At 36.8% G+C, this 20,298-nt stretch overlaps 1 protein-coding gene across 1 annotated transcript; it reads left to right on the top strand.

The window, feature by feature from the left end:
- The first annotated feature begins 14,638 nt into the window (after positions 1 to 14,638).
- C11H19orf85 (chromosome 11 C19orf85 homolog) lies at positions 14,639 to 17,504 on the top strand. Its single transcript, XM_072425278.1, has 2 exons — positions 14,639 to 14,949; positions 16,565 to 17,504. Exons 1-2 carry the CDS (start codon positions 14,684 to 14,686, stop codon positions 17,502 to 17,504), a joined length of 1,206 nt encoding a protein of 401 aa, XP_072281379.1. The 5' UTR covers positions 14,639 to 14,683.
- Positions 17,505 to 20,298: the final 2,794 nt, after the last annotated feature.

The raw sequence follows: 20,298 nt of genomic DNA, 5'->3' as shown, positions 1-20,298 counted from the left end.
AAACAGACAATCTATGGGCAGAGTGGTAGCAAATGTATTCTCCTTAAACTGGGATATTTACTGTAACTTCCTGGTAAAGGCAATACCTACATTTTAAGACATAAAGACTGCAGGAGGCTAGGTTCAAGGCATTTGTAGGTACATATACATATCCCCAGCCACCCAGAGTTTGTTAGAATTGACCTGATTTATTAAAGCTCTTCAAGGCTGGAGAAGAAACACTTTCATCAGTGAAGCTGAGTGATCCTGAAAATCTGGAATAGATTTCTTAAAGTCATTTGCTATTTGGTACCAGTGGGTTCAGAAGCTGGGTTCTGTCTGGAACCTTAGAGGAGTGATCTCCTGCCCCACGGAATCTTTATGGCCCTGGCAGACAGGAGGAGCAATTCAGGACTTCTGATAAAGGAAAGTATATTCTATTGACACCAATGTCACTATTGTTCCAACCCCCCTCCCCCCCCCCCTTCTTCATCCCAGACACTACTGCCCTACCCCAAAACCCTGCTGGGCACTGTTGTTTCTCTCCACTCCCTGCTGAGGACTAGTGTATACAGGGCATTGCTGCTCTCTTCCATTCCCATTTGGCATTTTTGTTCGTTTCCAACTCTTTTTTAATTCCCAGGGACTACTAACCGCAGAGTATCTCTCTCACTGTCCACAATCCTTATACCCTTACAGTGGACACTTGGGGGTTGTCTTCCCAACGTTCAGCATTGTAAGGGGCCTCTATAATAAATATTGCTTATTGTTGCTATTGTAGGGGATATAGTACTATTTTTTCTGTTCATGTTCTTTGGAAAAGATTTTCCTTTCTTTTTTCTGTTCCATCCTGTTCTATAGGCACAACAGAAACCAAGAGAAAACCTCTGCAAAGTAAGAAGAAATCCCCTCTTTGACAGCTGTCACAAGTGTCCTTATGGGGAATTTTCTCTTCTTTTATGGTGAAAATGGTAACATTTTGGATTTCCTATCACTTCTTTTTTTCTGCAGTGGTGTAACTACTTCTGTTTATGTGACTTTGCTCTCTTTTCTCAGAATCAAAATTTAATCAGTACATGACTTGATTAGCTCATTGTTCTGCTTCTTTTTTTCACCCTCAAGCTCCGCTGTACGGGAATTGGAAGAGGCTTGCACTATGTCACAGGTACGCTGCTTGCATTTAAAACTATATTTTAGGATAAATAATGAATACAGAACTGCATTAATTTGTGTATTTTTTATCTGCCTGAAATTCAGCTTTAAAGAAGCTTTCCTTAAATCATGAGACAGAAGATTGTTGTGCATGAAAGCGACACATTTTATAATTACAAAAGAATAAAATATATACTGCAGCATGTTTCCATACAGAGAAAAATTCATTTCACATCTCATTGGTTTAACATTATGCCAGTAATTTAGCTGCCATTCTGTCATTGGAAATGAAAACATGAATAGACGGGCTGGATTGCTTTACGAGCTCCTTCAGATCGGCTAAATAAGGAATCAAATGTCAAACATCACTTTAGTTTGCAATTAACATTAACCTCTATAACTGGCTTACATTCATAACCAGCATGAATGCAGAACAAAGGCAGGCACGTGCTACACGCTCGCTATGATGACCACTGCTCTCTGGCTATTTACCTATGTGTTCATAACTTCATTCTGCCATTTTGGAACACAAGTCATTCTTTATTTAATTAAGTGCTTCCCTAATTGCTGTGTCGTTGGGGCAAGAGGCATACAAAGGATGAATCTGTGGAGGAAATATTCTCTAATTGGCAGGTGGCCTTCTATGTCCTGGAGAGTTAAAAGTCAGGGATGTGCTTAACAGACAAAGCAGTTCTAAAGGGGGGAGAAGTGAAATAGAAATAGGAGAGAACACGCGGGGTGTTAGAAAATATTAACAAGTGGCAAGTTCTGCACAGGAACCATTGTAACTAGTGCAGATAAAATACCTCTTACAGATCTATAGAGCCCATTCATGCTTAATTACCGTCCACGCAGAACAAATACATTGTGCTCTTTTTGGAATGGCCATTATGCACTTATCTATTATCTCTCTTTTTTTGTTTTTTATGTTAACAATTGATTGAAAAGATGTTTAATGCCTGCACTAACATAAAAGGAAAAAAATATTAGCAAACTTTAAAACATGAGTAACTAAAATACAAATTGTATTAGAGCATTAATAGTACAGTATTCCCTTATCCATACATACACATTTATGATGTAGTGAAATATGTGCTCGGCCAAATTACCAGAATAGCTAAGAGTGTATGTTAAGCCAACCACTAAAAAAGTCATATAAACTTTAAAACATTGATGCACTATTAGAGGTTATTTACCAAATTTAAAAATCAACAGCTTTTAATAAAATACTAGATAATCAGCAATGAAGGTTCTTGTTCAGGCACTTCTTGTGACAATGCTTTTTTCTTGTCTGCCAATTGTTTTCTGGCATTGTCACCTTGTCACATGCACTTCCAGTGGGGACTGCAACTGACTGTTGCATTGAATATGTTCCACATTGATTATCTTCTACCATTCAACATCTAAAAAATTTCACCAAGCTACCAACTAGTGAATGACTACAGGAGGTTTATGAAGGAATAAAGAATAAGGATTCATTCAGATGGCCGATGAGTTGTGTTGCAGTTACAGCTTTCTTGCCCCAGTGAACGATGCTCATAGTGGAGAAGTTGCATGTTCTATCTCACTTGCACCCACTCCCTCACTGTTCATTACCACCCACAGTCAAGTGTTGAAATATTGGTTTATTGGGAACCAGCCCTGTGTTTAGGTGGCCAAGCAGTTGGTAAGACGCCAACCACCAGCAACCACACAGCAACACCTGTTCCCACTGCCCATTAGAACCTGGCTTAGGAGTGCCAAGATGTCACAAAACTCTAATTATCACAATAAATAAATATTTATTCAGCTTCTGAAATGACACACAATTTTCCCTTCATCCCGGCAAAATATGATAAAAGACTTTATGTAAAAAGTCATAAAATGAATCAATGAATATATTCCATAAGAATTATAAAAAATAAGGGACATTGTGGGTGAAGAAAAATTGGCATCATTAGCACAATTTAAAAAAAAAAACTGGGTATAAGGTCAAACCAATTTTATCTTTATAAGTATTACATGAACTAGGAAGGAAAAGACCCAAACAATACCCTCTGGCAGTGGTGATTAACAAATGATGTACAGGTGGCCCCACCTACCTTAAATTTACCAAGGGTCTGCATATAGAATTCAGCATATGTTGTGCTATAGTATAGAGAGCTGCCTGAAATGATGAACATGCCCTTTTGGTCAGAAGCTGTGGATAGATTGCAGGTGTGGTTGAGGACATGATACAGCAAACAGTGTGAGATTCAATGCTAATTAGACTGTTGGATTTAATTCCTATTACAGCCCCTTTAATAAGAGGGGGGGATTTGAGACATTGGCACATAGACTGTTGTGGCACTATGTGTTTGCAGTAAATCATTAAAACATATTCTTTGGAATGCTGGAGACATTTTAATTCTAATTACTCTGAAATTACTAATCACAGTTTTAAAAGATTAATAGGTATTTTTCTGTATTTGCAAGGTCCTTAAAGAAATAAAACATGCCAAAGTGTTCATGTATTGATAAGGTACTGCATATAAGATGTGTACTGCATGTGTTTTCGTTTTATTTTGCCCACAACAATATAGCATAATATGAGTGCTAAAATTATAGTGTAGTTATGGTAATTATTTGATGCTGCAATTATAATTTATTTACACATGCAGATTTCCTATACATATTAATTGAGAATGGCTTTTAAAACATGAGCTGCATCTGCAGTTACTGATAAAACCTCCAGCATCATCTGCTGGTGAGGTCTAGTACTGTTGTACAACTACTAGATACAACTATGGAAGCAGCCATCACCAACTTAGAAGGTGCAGAGTAGCTATCCTTCCTCATTCCTGCCTTGCTGCTAACAAACCACTGACCAAAACAAGGCTATATGTAACAGAAGTGCTGACATCTGATATATACATATGCTAATTTCAGGTCAATGACTCACTAGGAGTGATTTACTAAAAAAGTAATGCACAGAAGCAAGAACAATTCACTGAAGACCACAAGGACACGGGTTCATATTAGGTATAACCAAACTATTGAACCTCTTCCATTCTACTGGTAAAAACCCCTCTGCTTTCAAACATGCCGTAAATCTCCCTATCCTAAAAAAAACCCTCACTGGACCCCTCCCTACCCTCTAACTACCATCCTATCTCCCTTATCTCCCATAGCTCTCCAAACTTCTTGAACGCCTTGTCTACAAAAGACTCACGGATAACCTGACCACCAACTCTCTCCTTGACCCCCTCCAGTCTGGTTTTAGAGCTGCCCATTCCACTGAAACAGCCCTTACTAAAGTAGCCAATGACCTCATCAGAGCTAAGTCTCAAGGCAACTTTTCCCTGCTCCTTCTCTTTGATCTTTCCTCTGCCTTTGACACTGTTGATCACCCCCTTTCAAATCATGCGTTCCATTGGTATCAGTGATACTGCTCTCTTTTGGTTTGCTTCCAATCTGTCTGACCGCTCCTTTCAAGTTTCTTTCAATGGTAATTCCTCCTCCCCTACTCCCTGTTGGTGTTCCCCAAGGGTCAGTCCTTGGACCGGTTTTCTTTTCTCTGTACACCTCCTCTCTCGGTAGTCTCATATCCTCCTTTGGTTAACACTACCATCAGTATGCTGACACTCAAATCTATCTGTCCACCCCTGACCTGTCCCCCTCAGTCCTGGATAAGGTGTCATGCTGCCTGTCAGCCATCTCATCACGGATGTCTGACGGATATTTGAAACTCAACCTGGATAAAACAGAACTCATCATCATCCCCCCTCAAATTCCAAATCTGACATATATCTAACTGTTAACAACACTGTTATTCGGCCTTCCCCTCAGGCACGTTGTCTTGGTGTCACCTTTGACTCGGCCCTCTCATTTACTCTCCATATTCAGAACATTTCCAGGTCCTGTCACGTTCACCGACGCAACATCTCCAAAATCTGCCCTACCTGTCCCCAGAGACCACCAAACTTCTTGTACATGCTCTTATCATCCCTCGTCTGGACTACTGTAACCTCCTCCTTTCTGGTATTCCACTAACCCGACTCTCTCCTCTACAATCTATCATGAATGCTGCAGCCGGACTCATCCATCCTTCCTACCACTCCTCTTCTGCTGCATCTCTTTGCAGTTCTCTTCATTGGCTTCAATTTCACCTTAGAATCAAATTCAAGCTCCTATGTTTTGCCTTCAAATCCCTCCACAGTTATTGTCCCACTTACATTTCTGATCTGGTAAAAAAATACTCCCCCAGCCGCTCTCTCTGCTCCTCATATGATCTAATATTGACTTCCTCACTCATAACCTCATCACACGCACGACTTCTCTAGATCTGCCCCAACTCTCTAGAATGGTATTCCTCGTCCTATTCGGCTTGCTCCTACTTTCTGCTCATTTAAAAGAGCACTCAAAACCCATTTTTTTCAAACTTGGCTACCCATCTTCTTCTGTCCTTTGAAACCATCACTACTTCCCCACTACATATCTCCCATCCTATTGTGTGTATATTCCCCCACCTACTAGATTGTAAGCTCTTCGGAGCAGGGTCCTATTCTCCTGTATCACTGTCTGTATTCGTCTGTCATTTGCAACCCCTATTTAATGTACAATGCTGCGTAATATGTTGGCGCTATATAAATCCTGTTTAATAATAATAAAAATAATAATAATAATTATGTACTTAGGCACTAAGTAAAAGCAATCCCTCAACTGATCTGGATAAGCTTACATCCTTGTTTATTAAATACGTGTCAATCTTAATTTAACATCCAAAAAAATGTCAGGTGAATGCAAGGCCACTTTTAGAGGAGAACAACTGTGCCCAGGTTTACCCCGTTCTCCCTTCTCACAACTGACAGGATGGCTCAGGAGGTGAATGGAGCTGGAATGTTGTGCATTTAGGTCCACAACTTCATTTTAACTCAGGTGCTATTTTGTCTAAAGTTGTGCCAGACTTAATAGCAGTTTAGAGCAAAATATTACAAATAAGATTAATACAAAGACTAGCTAGTTTGTAAAAACAAACCCATTTAACTGTGGGCTTTAATTCATTTAGTAAATCAACATTACTATATGACTTTAAAGGATCCTACATCACTAAAATTAAATCTGTAGCTTGCTGGGAACAGGTATTTAGTAACATTTCTAGCTAGTTTGTAAAAACAAACCCATTTAACTGTGGGCTTTAATTAATTTAGTAAATCAACATTACTATATGACTTTAAAGGATCCTACATCACTAAAATTAAAACTGTAGCTTGCTGGGAACAGGTATTTAGTACCATTTCTAGCTAGTTTGTAAAAACAAACCCATTTAACTGTGGGCTTTAACAACTCAAACACTGAAATGATTTATTTTACTACACAATATTTTGACAGCAATTGTAAGTTTCTTTACAAGAGATGATAAACTACCAACATGCTGCCAGGAAATTCCAGCCATGGACAAATGTTACCTACTATGTGTGAGAATGTACCAATAAGTAAATTGGGAAGTCTTTAATATTAGTAAAACTTCATGCGTTTAAACTGGAACTTTAATTCAAAATTGAAAAGGATCTGGTTACCTTAGATTATAAACAATGGTCTGAATGTATCTGCAACCTGACTGGCACTCATCCGATAACACAGTTAACTCTCTTGGAAAAGAATCTAATGCTTTGCAACACAATTGAATGTCAAGAAATGGGCAGTCAAAATCCCACAATTCAGGTGTTTGTGCTGAAGCACCAGTCAAATTAAATGTCACTATAACATGGCAATGTGTGTTATATGCACAAAGATTTCGCATTTGCATTTCAGTTGTGTATTTAGTTGTTCGCTTTGCTCTCTATGGTGGATATCCAATGGTGGGTAAAAAGTCTAGCAGCCAAAAGCTGACTGTTTTTTAGATTTATAGATACTTAGGATAAAATTGAAAAAATTAAGGTGTTTAATTAATCAATGGTTTTTATTAAACCTTTTATATCATGTCTAAAGTTGGGAACATAGGATGATCCCCAGGCGAAAAGATCTTACCATCCAAATTTTGTTTTTTGTTTAGTAAATTATCATATATGTATGGATTTTCCCTAAGCCCTTGTGGAAAAAATGATTGGATTACCATTACTATTTAATTAATGTCATGCCCATGCATGTATGATATTTGTAAATGTGCAAGGGTACAAGAAATCTATTACACTTTTCACATTTTACACTATGTGATGGTGTTTTAGCCTTGAAGAAATATTAGGTAATGGTATATGTAGGATATGTGAGGGGCACATAACTAACTATGGGGAGGCAATGTAATATAATCCCCCTTGCCCACCATGATGCCTGGTAAATTTCATATATCACATTACAAAGATATTTCAACCTAGAACCTGTATAATTTTGCTAATAATCCATATTTTGTTTCAATCAGTTTTATTAACATTTTTTTAAAAGGCAGTACATAACAGGAAAAAAAAATATCACATATATAAACAAAGGAAAGGGAGGGCCGAGGGTCTCCCGGCACACCATTTACAAACAGTATAAAAATATAAGTGACATTTAACAATTGCAGAACAGTGCAAACAAGTGCTTATATATCCACCAATACATATAAACCTGGGGAAAAAGGGAATACAAAGATGAAAGATACATATCAAAAAAGAAAAACCCCAGCTTTAATTGAAATAGAGAAACTAATCAAACAAATGTATCTAGTGGATCAACTAACACACTCAGCACTGGATATACCTGACGGGTATAGCATGAGAGCACTTGCGCGATAATAGTTTAGCATAAGGGGGATGGGGATAATCAACTGAACAGCCCGGGGAAGAAATGGGGGTTCAACAAGGTAGAAGAGAGGGAAGGGGGGGAGGGGGGGGGAAGCGCCCGACTGGCTTAGCTCACAGTTATACTATCAGAGTAGTACAGAGCACCTCAAAATAATTTGAACTGCATCAATACTCTCTCTTAGATTAGCTTAGGTTAATGCCAAAGAACTTTTAAATTGGGTGGATTCCTTAAACCAATCCCATGCAGACCAGATCAACTTATATTGTTCCCATTTATTGTCGTCCTCCGCTACAAGCCTCTCCAAATGCTGTATCTTTTCTAATTCTGTATACCAATCTTTCAAGGATCGCGCCGTGGTCTGCTTCCATTTCCTGGGAATAATGGACCTGGCAGCCGCAAGAAAATGCCTCAATACATCTCTCTTATTAGCCTTTATGGACCCCAGGAGGATAGATAGCAAGGCTATTTGGGGGGTAATCCTCAAATCCGAACCAGAAACACAGTTATAAATATCCACTATCTGAGACCACAACTTACGAATATTGGGGCAATCCCACCATATGTGTAACATTGTTCCTTGATGGGTAAGACAACGCCAACACCTATCAGACAGGGAAGGAGACATACGGTGAATATCTGAGGGGCAAAGATACCATCTAGAAATAATTTTGTAATTGGTCTCTTGAGCCTTACAAGGAAGAGAATAATCCATAATTAATTATTACTCCCAATGTATGTTTATAATATATATTGTTTGTAGTTTTATGGTTAAGTGTAGTGTATGTTTTAAAGTGCAAGTATATTTTATATGCTGATGACATATATAAGTGTTTATAACTCAACATCCAAGATTATTAGTCTATTAAAGATAAGGAAATAAACACTGCCTTCTTACCCTCAAAAGCTTAGACAAGGCTGAGACCACAATGGTCTAAATGAAAGATAGGAGGGGCTATGGCTGAATGCACTGTAGCCCTCATATTGTCTGCCTATAGCTGTGATGTGCAGTCTGAGCAGAGCAAACCTAGAAGAAAAAGAACACCAGTATTCATCCTGTCAAAAGGTAAGTCATTTATAATATACATTAGCAGATTTCAAGCTGCACATCCAATTAATGAATAATACTAATGGGCTAATTTACTAAAGAAGTTGAGAACCTCCACACAATAAATTGTCTGTGAAATTACCACAATTATCCAATTATATGCAGATTAAATAACTAAACAGATCTTTATTTTCATGATTGAAGTAAGTATTCATGCATTTTTTTGTGAAGATTCTCAATTCATTTAGTAAATCAACATTACTATTTGACTTTAAAGGATCCTACATCACTAAAATTAAAACTGTAGCTTGCTGGGAACAGATATTTAGTACCATTTCTATGTTTATTATCTAATAATGAGATTTTAGAAATAGATTCTTAGATTATAGTTTGATGTTTAGAGTAATTTAACATCACAAAATGTTAGTTCAAGATTCAAGCTAATAGGTCCATAATAAGGAGAGAAAAAGTAAATGCGTATGCAAAGACATAAGTACTTTGAACAATATCAATAATACTAGGATTACCTAACACCACTTTTGCAAAGGATATTGAAATGTACAACTACAGTTACTAATATATTGATAGTGAAAATGCATTTTAAACGGGAATTAATGGCCTGATTGTTAATTATTGCTGTTTATGGTTACATAACAAAATATTTATAAACTAGGATGTTTCTGTTTTTTCCTATTTTTCATCAATCATTAGTTTATACACATCTGATGTTTAGATTCTTTTCTTGTATTTTACTGTTTTGTTTTGTTTTTGTGTTAATCTTCTGTCAAAATAAATTTTCTAGCGGAGTCAAGTTAAAATTAGATATTCACCCTTCTTACCTGCAGAATTGTGCCTTCTCCATCACCATCCTTAAGCAGGTATAATTAGGTTTTGTGACATGTTGTTTTTTATGCACCAGATCAGAACTGAGGGTTGGAACTACAAAACAAATGTAAAATAAAAATGCCCCAATCACACTGCCTCCATGCCCTGACCCATTGCCACATTCTCAATCTTAATCATACCATAACATCCAGGATGGATTATTAAACAACGATTGGAGACATTTCACCCAAGACATGCATGACCATTAGTTTTGTGTGACAATCATCTGAATGACTCTCTTACCTTTTGTCTTTTCTAAATCCTAAAATATAACCTAACCTCTAAAATAACCTCTTTTTACTTAAGTTTTTGATGCAATCCAATCCTAAAATCTAACACTTCAAAATCCACTATACACAAACCTAACCAAAGTTAACCTAACCTTTTAACCTAATCAATGAAATAAGTTGCAGAAGAATCTCATTTTAAATTTTTCTTTTTCATTTTTTTCATTTTTTACCAGTCCTCGTCATTTTTTTGCCAGTATTTTCCACTTCATGTCATTTTTGTTTTCTTGGAATTTCACATAAGTTACATAGGGAAAATGCAACAACGACAATGCAAAATCTGAGATGTTCGTAAAAACAAAACAATTAGAAGAATAACAAACCAAACTCTACCTGATATTATGGCTACCTGCACTTATCAATACAATAAAATAGATGGAAAATGTATGCTATTACTATTCAAATTGAATGTTGGTGGTGGTATATCGCAGTGATGCTACTAAGATGATTTCAGTGCCAACCCTCAAATATATGGAAAAGTCATAAAACAAAAGAGAGAAATTTACATCACAAAAATGGTGAGACATAACATACAAAAGAAGGCCACTGTACAATCTAGTGGTCTTCAACAAAATAATTAGAGTCTTAGGGGGCACTGGATACAGTACAGAGAATTTTAAAGTTTAGTTTGCACCACAATAGTTTCTTTGGTCCCACATAGGTCCCAAAGGGCACTAGACATGCAGCAACTCATCAGGCATATACATTTACTTGCCATATACAATTTTTTAACATAGAGTCATGTTGCTGGTAGAACCCGATGCGTTTCGCCAAATATGGCTTCCTCAGGGGTGTCATATACAAAAATGTATTTTTCGCTTGCAATAGTTGTATATGATCCTGAAGAGTGGTATCCTATGCTTTTGCTGTAAGGTCAGGAAGGTATGATGCCTCTAAAGGATGTTTGCAGTAAAGTGTAGTTGAACTCTTCTCTATATTTGCTAAGACCCCAATATGCCAAATTGATCTTGATGGATTGATGAAGATTCTAAAAATAGTGTAGCTCAGTCCCAGATGATAATGCATGCAGAGCAGAGCACGCATTTTGATCTGGGTTGATATTCAGAATAAATAACACTGCATTGAATGAGTGTGTGAGATGCATGCTGTTATGCACTGCCACAACATATACCATATTGCGTATATTAACATAACACGCATATGTGGACTATCTGAATTACATTTTTTTTTGCTAAAACACTTTGCCATAAATGACACATTGCCAGCAGCAGATTTACCCAGAACAGCCTTCCACTTACCTTTATGGGTTTGCTCGTTCCTGGGCCTAAATGCTGACACATTTTTCTGAAAAAAAAAGAGGAAGCAGTGAGTGACATTTTGCTGGTCCAAATAGTAAGATTGACTATATTAAAATAGGTAACTGGTAAATTGGCTGACCTGTAGCAGGCAAGTTGTCACCAGCAGCAAGAAGGTACATATTTTTCAAGATCCTGAGATCCATTACCCCTGAAAAAGCTCAGATAATACTGAAATAGGACTGGTGATCTAATTAGAACACTGTCCTTTGTCATTGTCAGTGTTAGAAGGAAGTTCCCTGAACTGCTGTCCCTTTTTATATTTACATAATATTTGAAGTACTGGCAGCATTCATGCTGCCTCTTCTTGATTTAGGCATTTTCTGTAGTGAAATCAAATATTGACACAATTGACAGGGGCCACAGGAAGGTGTCACTGGGGACCCAATCAAACATTTTCTATAGGGCCCTATAGTTTGTAGTTACACTCTTCACAGATGTTTCTGCCCAACCTGACAAATTGCATACCTCTTTCTAAACAGCCATACATACTTCTACCTGTTCGTGGATCTCACCTCCCAATCAGTCCAGCAGCCTGCAATCTATACAAAAGCACAAATAAAATGCCAATTAAAGGGAAGTGTTTCCCCAGCCCTCAGTGCCCTAGCTAAATTTAGGGAGCAGACAGAAGGGAAAAGCTACAGGTGTATCTAGTCTATAGGTCCAAATTAATGTATATTACAGTGCATTATGTATATATGAGGTGAGTACAGTTATCTATCTATATTACAATGTAACACAAATTTGCAGTGTTCACCTAAATTAGCACCTAATGCACACTGATACTTTCTGCTAAAGTACCAGAAAACTCAGAATGTTGAAAGCTATTTGCAGCTGAAAACTGAGCAAAGGCAGCATATATGTAAGTAATGACTTAAAAGTGTGTATTTTTACATTGTTACAGATCTGTTTGCATATACCCATGTTTTAGGACAACTTAACCTTAATGTTTGGAAAAATCAAATATGTAAAATCACACCACAGTTTTACTTAAAGATGACACCTGGCTGGAAACCATTGTAAAACAATATATAAATAACGTATTTGTATTATTGCTAGAGGCATCTCTGCCATTTATTAACCTTTTTAAAAAGTAATTATTTGAGTTTGCGTGTGCTCCCCGTGTTCGTGTGGGTTTTTCTCTGGGCAATGCAGCTTCTCCCACACCTGCAAAAATATGCAGTAAGGTTAATTGGCTCCCCCAAATATTGTTCTTGAAAATAAAGTGCACAAAAAACAAAACATGGAAAATAACCAGCACAACCAAAGTGCAATACAAGCTGCTGGCTGTTGGGCTCAATATGGATGTGTGTGAATAATAATATTATTAAACTAATATAAAAAAGAAAAAAACAATTTTTCCATCGGACAGTATCCTAATACATTGCAGTATTGTAAATCATTTGCAATGGCTAGTATATGACACGTCAATGTGTTGAATATCTGATCCTCCACTGCTGATAATACACTACAGAAAAGTTTTAGAACATCTTCCAGAAATATGAGTATCTGCATTCTTCTTTAGTTGGTAATAAGTTATTTATAGTGTGTATTTGAAATACATTATCTGGGTTAAGAGATGCAGTACTACTGCTATTGCCCATAAAATTCACAGGGTTGCCAAATGCTTTTTCAACAGGAGTCCTGGGTTTTCAAAGACTGCAAGTATGGAGATTGGCCTGTTTTTAATACTAGCAAGCTTTGCAGCCTGAATATAAAATAAGGTAATATGTCCGACCCTGTACATAGATTGTTACAAATAATACTCAGAAGTAATACTTTAAAGCAATAACATACACTGATAGAATTAGTTACATCACACACCTCTCCTCTACAAGTTTATCAAAAATACATGGAAAAGACTATATATTCCTTTATGGAAATCTAATATCATATAAAACAAATTTCTGATTTAAATTATCATTGCTTACAAAGATACTAGATGAATAGTGTATTAAGATTTTATTGCAGCACTGTATTTAATACATTTTACATTTTATTTCATGCTTGATATTTGGAAAGGATTCCAAGCCTTTCATTTAGAACTAAATGAAGTAAACAAAGCAATTCTTTAGATTAAAAGCTGTTGGTATTTTACTGCAGCAAGCTTTAGATTTTGTGCTCAGAGCTTTATGTCATATTACAGTGTGATAAATTTGACAAATACCTTGCACAGAGGGAAAGAGATTGAGAAAGAATATCTGATCTGATTACATGCCTATTGCCTTCAGCTAAAGAGCAATAAGAGACTGCTGCTTTCAGCATCATGTCTGCCTAATCCTTCTTTTTTTTTTCTTTTTTACATTGGCTCCTGTTGCTCCACCACAGTTTTAAATAAAATGGGGCCATAATTAAATATAAATCAAAATCTAATTTGTCAATTGGGACATCAGAGAAGGTGGGGTCCTGGGCAATTACTCAGATTGACCTGAACTAAAACTGTCCCTGACCTATTTAGGTAATTGGAGCTATAAGATTAAGATCATCATAAATCTCCAAATTCTTATCTGAATCTGTGGACACATGATGCACTGGACCCCAAATATTTTCATCACACTGACTCAGAAGGTTCTTCTTTAAGTGTCTATGGGACTAGAACAGGTTCTAGAACAGTACTGAAGTCTGATGACATCACAACAAAGGGACCAACCAGCGGTGGCCCTGGATCTCTGGTCACCAATATTGCACCAGTGAGGAATGTGTGACTGCAGACTGGTTAGTGCAAAACAACTACAAGCTGATAGGAATGAATTTGCTTGAAACAGGTCAACTGCAGGTCAAAAGGATGTCAACTGCATTAATGACACAATATCAAGATTTTTTTTTAAACATATGGAATGTATACAAGGATAAAGGGTTGGATTGTGGGGGGTAGAAAAAATCTGAAATTTTAAAGCACAGAAAAACTTTTCATTTACCAGGCACAATCAATAATTTGCAATTATCATTTCTTTCTGAAGCTTAGCTTTAAACACTAGAAATAAAAAAAATTGTGACCAGGCGTTGTCCCTTCTCTTATAACATAACCCTATTGATTGCAATTTTTCAAATTTACTTAATTATCCCCTTACAATCATGGGAGCAACCATCTTTTTTTTTTCTCTTTTTTTTAGGCAGGTAAGTTTTTTTTATTGCAGGACATCACCTATCCTTTTTTTCTTGTTTACTAATCGTTCATATTTTCAGTGTTCCTATAAAAAAAGAACATTTTTGCAGACTGGTGAGCCATACCATATTACATTTTTGTGTTTTGGTTTTTAAATAAATATGTATGAAAAATGTATTTGCAACTGACTGATATAAAAACATTACTACAAATATTTCCTTTGCAGCCTTTAATCATTATGCATCACCGAAGTCCACAATTTGCATTCAACCTTTACCCACGCCCAGAGATGGGGTACTACGAATGTGGTCGTGATCTATTCACATTTGTGACAGTGGCTTCTTCCCACATTATGCGGACATTACAGAGGCCAAAAAAGAGCCGGCCAACTAAAAGAAAAGTAAATCACCGCCGATTTCTGCAAAATCAAATATGCAGGTTAGTACTAAACAGGTTACATAAACTGTTTCCTAAGAATTCTGTTTCCTAAATATTGTCTTTATTAGTATCTATAACAACCAGACCTTATAGATGAATTTCAGCATTTAGGGCTCAATGCAAAAAATCTAACACATCAGGATAAGGATCCTTTTTTTTTTTTTTTTTTTTTAGAAAATTAATGATTTTAGCTTACTAAAATTTAAAATTTCAGTAACAGGGTTCACACTGGCCATGAGGTTGTGGTGTGCTTACCACTTCCTCATGCCAGGAAACCGCTGCCTCTCAGGAGTCATAACATGTAGCTTCTCCCAGCAGTAGCTTCATAGAGAATGAATGAGGGCAGCAGTGGACACTGTGCAATGTGCAAATGCCCTGCGGTGCGAGTGACCAAGCAACTGGGAAGGTGCCCTCTGCTGGGAGCCACACGGGATTGGTTGATCTTGAAGCAAGTCTGAATCTTCCCTTATCCTTTTGTTAAACACTGAATTGAGCCTTTACCTAGGAAAACATTATCTAGGAATGTATAGCACTTATTATTCAGTGCAGTGAAATAAACCATTCCTTAGTTACCAATATCAGTTTATCTCTTCACCAAAGTACAATGAAATTTGATTTGTTGCTATAGATTAGTGCAGTTTAGCGCTTTTATGAAAAGGCATTTACTAGGTACTTAACAATATGAGATGAAAAATGCCCAGCCTGGCTATTTGTGGTAATACTGTGCAGCAATGTCATATCAGTGGGAAGCCATAGTTATATGCATATACTAGTGGCAATAAGAGCTACTCTTCCCACCTCTTTTTTTTCTGCCACTCTTGTTAATTTATCTTTGGACCGAAACATCACTTTTAGTGGAATGAACTTAAATCAAAGGACTCACCAATTGTGTTTTAGTTCTTCCATAGTTATTAAAATTAAACATGATACCACAATTCTGCATTAAACAAAGATAGAATCATATGTCAGAACATTTTATTATCACAGCTGCCTTGGTCACTGCTTCTAGGTGGCTGGCATCAGTGCAGGGTTTCCAACTCTCCACCTTAAATGAGTGTGCTTCTTTAGCACAGAGCTGCACTTTTCTGGTAGACCAGACATGCAACTAAAGCTGCTATCTATTATTGTAGAAGATGGTCAGTAAACAGATGGAGCAAATGAATACTTACTGGGTAAGCTACATTAGCTGAATATTGTAGCTTCTGGTAGAGATCAGTTGCACATAAAAGACATACTTTGCAATCGTGTAGAACTGACTGCTATTACTATGTTTGTTTAGCTTTATCTATGTGAAGGTATTTGTTCTTTTTAGTAACCATTTGATTAGCAGAGAACTATATAAGTGATTACATTTCTTTGCTACTGAAAGATTTACCTGCTTGCTGGCAGCTATCTCATTGGAATAACATTATTTAAATGTGTTGCAAATTAGATGATTACCTTTTGTTATTTTGCCAATTACACTCTAAAAAATAAATAACAGAAGAACAACAAAAAGTATTGAAAGTATTGAAAGTTATATAAGTTATAATAAAGTTATAATAAAAGGGGTTTTGTAAAAAAATAAATAAATAACCTGCATTACTTTATCTCTTTCTACTGACTGGCTCAACAGGAAATATGCCATCATAGAAGCTGCCACACATCAACTTGCCACTTCAATTTTTTCCCAGGAAGCTGCTGTAGAAAAAGAAACAACAAATAAAAATATAGATTCTACAGCATCTGAAAACAGAAGTGACACGCCAAAAAATATAAGGAAAGGCAGAGTGTTACCAAATACATTTAATATTTCCACCAACCTCTCCGAGCTCCCTGAAGTATGCCTTGGTGACAGTGCTTTTCTTGGTGTGGCAGAAGCATTCTTAGTTCCAGATGCAATGTCTAAAGTAGGTGTAACTATGGACACATTGACTTTTGTCTCTGATGAGGTTGGCACAGTTGAGAGTCTTTTTGATGACATCATAGCTGAAGATGACATTATTGCTTCTTCTTATGGCTTAAGTCATCCAAGATCTCAGTCCTTATACCAGGATACAGAACATAGTCAGAACCTTGAAAGATGTTTACAGACCGGATTAATTTATTACGACAACCACATATCCTCTTGGCTTCCAGAAACTTTGAGCAGAGCTGTCCATCAGTTTCCTTTCCTTCAAAGGATGTCCAGTACTACAGAGTACAAAGATGAAAGTGCACACAGTTACTTGCTGGACAAGCTCAGTGATTTACAGACTGGACTTCAAGACATTAATATATTAGACAACAGGGAAGTATGTTTTGGTAGCAACCATGAATATCAAAATGAATACCAATATGGTCATGATTGTTTTCTAGATGAGTCAGAACAGTCAGTCCTTCAAACAAAGCAAGGAACAAGCAAATGGATTCCGCCAAAAGGCCTGATTTTAAACAAAGTGTCAGAACCAAGAGGAATACAAGACAATGAAAATGAGGACAAAGACTCAAATGTATTCTGTGCGGATGCAATGGAGCATAATGTGTACCAGACATTTTGCTTATGTCCTCAGGAAAATTGTATGTGTACCTTGTAAGAAAATTGTATAATTAAATAAATATATTTAAAAGGTATATTAGTATATACTGTATATTATAATGTAATATTTAAAAAAGTGATAGGCAAAGCTGAATCTATTCACATATATTTTCAAAGAAAAAACTGCTAAACTGGCATATGTGTAAAATTATGTCTTTATACTAATTTTCCTCATGCGCATCAGTAGACGTTTTAGGATCACATCAGGGTGTTTAAGTTTACTGCTCTGAACTTAAGAAATAAAGGTTTGCTGTACACTTACAGTAGAAATGGTAAAAGAAAGATCAACACAAAAGAGCCTATGGGTACTATTTGTCTTCTTTCACCACAGCGTCTACAGATCAGGTCCTTTTTTTAAATGTGACATTAAAGCAATTTCAGCATGAACTGAAGCGGATGTACACAGCAAAAAATTGGTAGCATTCCTATTTCAAAATGAGGAGTAGACCTAGGTAGAGGGATAGTAATTTATAATTTAGGAGTTAAACTTCTCTTAAAAAAATATATGTTTATATGTTTTCCGCTTATATACACTGAAGTCATTTTTGCAAACACGCATTGCAAATGCCATGTCCTTGAGTTCTCTGTGGAACAACAACTATTGAATAATTATATGTGCTATGGTTTTTTTCTGGCCTCACATTTAGCCAGGGTTCTTTTATTTTTTCAAACAAACAGTAATATCCAACCTGATGGATTTTAAACTGGCCACATCCCAAAAAGACATAGAAAGTTCTGGGGTGAAAGAGCACCAATTGATAACGGGGCTTTGAAGGCCACTCGCTATACATATAATAAAATCCACTTTATTATAAACAATTAAAATTGTACAATGTTAATGTTTTAGAATGTTTTAGAATGTCCAACAAGCTCATTTATGTGCTCAAATGAAGGAAAATGTTGGCTTTTAAATGCATGAAAGGATCAATGGGTAAGAATCTAGTGCAGTAAAGATTGTAGCAAATAAAAATGAACTTTTTTAGGTGAATCAATTATATAAAGCATTCAAAATATTATTTTTTTATTTCCTTAAAAGTTAAAACCCAACATGAATTATATCAGCTTACTTAAACCCTTTTATTTAAAGCATAGACAACCCTTTTATATAAAGTAAAAATTTTGTCACCTAGGCTCAGGGCCTCCCAGGATACCTACGTCACGCATCCCAGGAGGCTCTTGGCTGCTCCTTCTGAGCATGCCCGAGATGCTCAGGCATGCACAGAAAGAGCCCTTTCATTAATAGAAAAAATAATTGCCCATCTCACACATGCGCAGTGAGATCGGCAAGTTTTTTCCCATCTACGTCACCCGAAAGGAAGAAGAACCCGGAAGAAGAGAAGATGACCGCCCCTGGCTCATGGAAGAAACCTCCCGACAGACAGAATGATCTGCAGGATTGAAGGTAAGTGGGATTTTATTGTTTTGTTTTCTTCCGCTTTAAGGACACCAAGCATATAGTAAGCAATAGACAGTACCTACCTTAGTAACAATGTAAAATAATAGGAAAAGCCTACATTGTGCTAGGTTACTAAAGCACAACAAGAACACAGGACAAACATTTTATACAACATTATAATCAACACTTTTTCTGGGTATTGTTAGTACAGTGCAATTCTGACTAACTAAAAGGCTACAGGCTAAGGCTATGGGCCTGATTTATTAAAGCTCTCCAAGTCTGGGGAGGATACACTTTCTTCGGTGATCCTGGGTGATCCAGCAAACATGGAATGGATTTCTTAAAAGCCATTTGCTATTTGTTAGTAAATGTTTCAATCCTGGACTGCATCCATTTCAGGTTTGCTGGATCACCCAGCTTCACTGATAAAGTGTTTCTTCACCAGCATTAGAGAGCTTTAATAAATTAGGCCCTATGTACACATGCTTGATTATTGTAATTGGAAACGATCTTACTCTATCGTTTCCAGTGACAAACTACTTAAATATGAATGAACGAATGCTGTACATACAATTGCATTCGGTTCTATGGGGAGGGAGGGTAAAGAATAAGCGAGCGGCATTTCACTGCACTCTCCTCTCTCAACTTCTGCCAGGACAGATCCATGAACAATGTTGGACGACCTCTGTACACGTCAGATTCTTGTCCGAGACGAGCCTGAAAGCTTGTACCAGCCGAGAATCATCTATTGTGTGCCTAATTCTTAGAAAGAGCCAGATTGGGTTCATGTCACTGACTCAGTTGTGTACGTTATCTCCTTATGTTAAATAGATGACTCCAGTTTTTTTTTGTTTTTTCCTTCTGGCCACTTTTCCTCTTCTCCTAATTCACAAAGATATGAAATGATAAATTACAGTCATGCTCCAGCCCTTGGCCCTGTTCTGTCATGCAGCACTGGTCCTCAATAACATATCTTGTCATGCCATGTCCTTACTGCCAATAACATATCTTGTCATGTCACTTTTCATCACATTGCCTGTGCATTGGCAGTAGGAGACATGTGTGCCACAGTGAGTACCCTGGGATTTAAGACCTACACAGATTTCAAACTTTAAACTCTCCTGTACCTAAATTGCATATTCTGAGTTTACTAGACCAAATCGGCTTGTTACAGTGTGCATTAAAGGTGGAAGCAAGTCATATAGGGCCCATCCCAATTCTTGACTGATGGACATCCAACATCCTCTAGCTTTCTTCCCCATCTCTGGCTTGTCCCTTTGATTCAATGAAGTTTAATTATTTTAATAATGAAGGCTAATAATTATATAATATATAATCACCCTGCCAGCCCCTCCTACTCGTTATTTGTAAAAAAGAACACTGAAACATTGCAATG

The sequence above is a fragment of the Pyxicephalus adspersus genome, chromosome 11 (assembly GCF_032062135.1).
Source record: "Pyxicephalus adspersus chromosome 11, UCB_Pads_2.0, whole genome shotgun sequence".
NCBI lineage: Eukaryota > Metazoa > Chordata > Amphibia > Anura > Pyxicephalidae > Pyxicephalus > Pyxicephalus adspersus.
The sequence above is the reverse complement of the archived record's forward strand: the minus strand, read 5'-3'. Positions and strand labels throughout refer to the sequence as shown.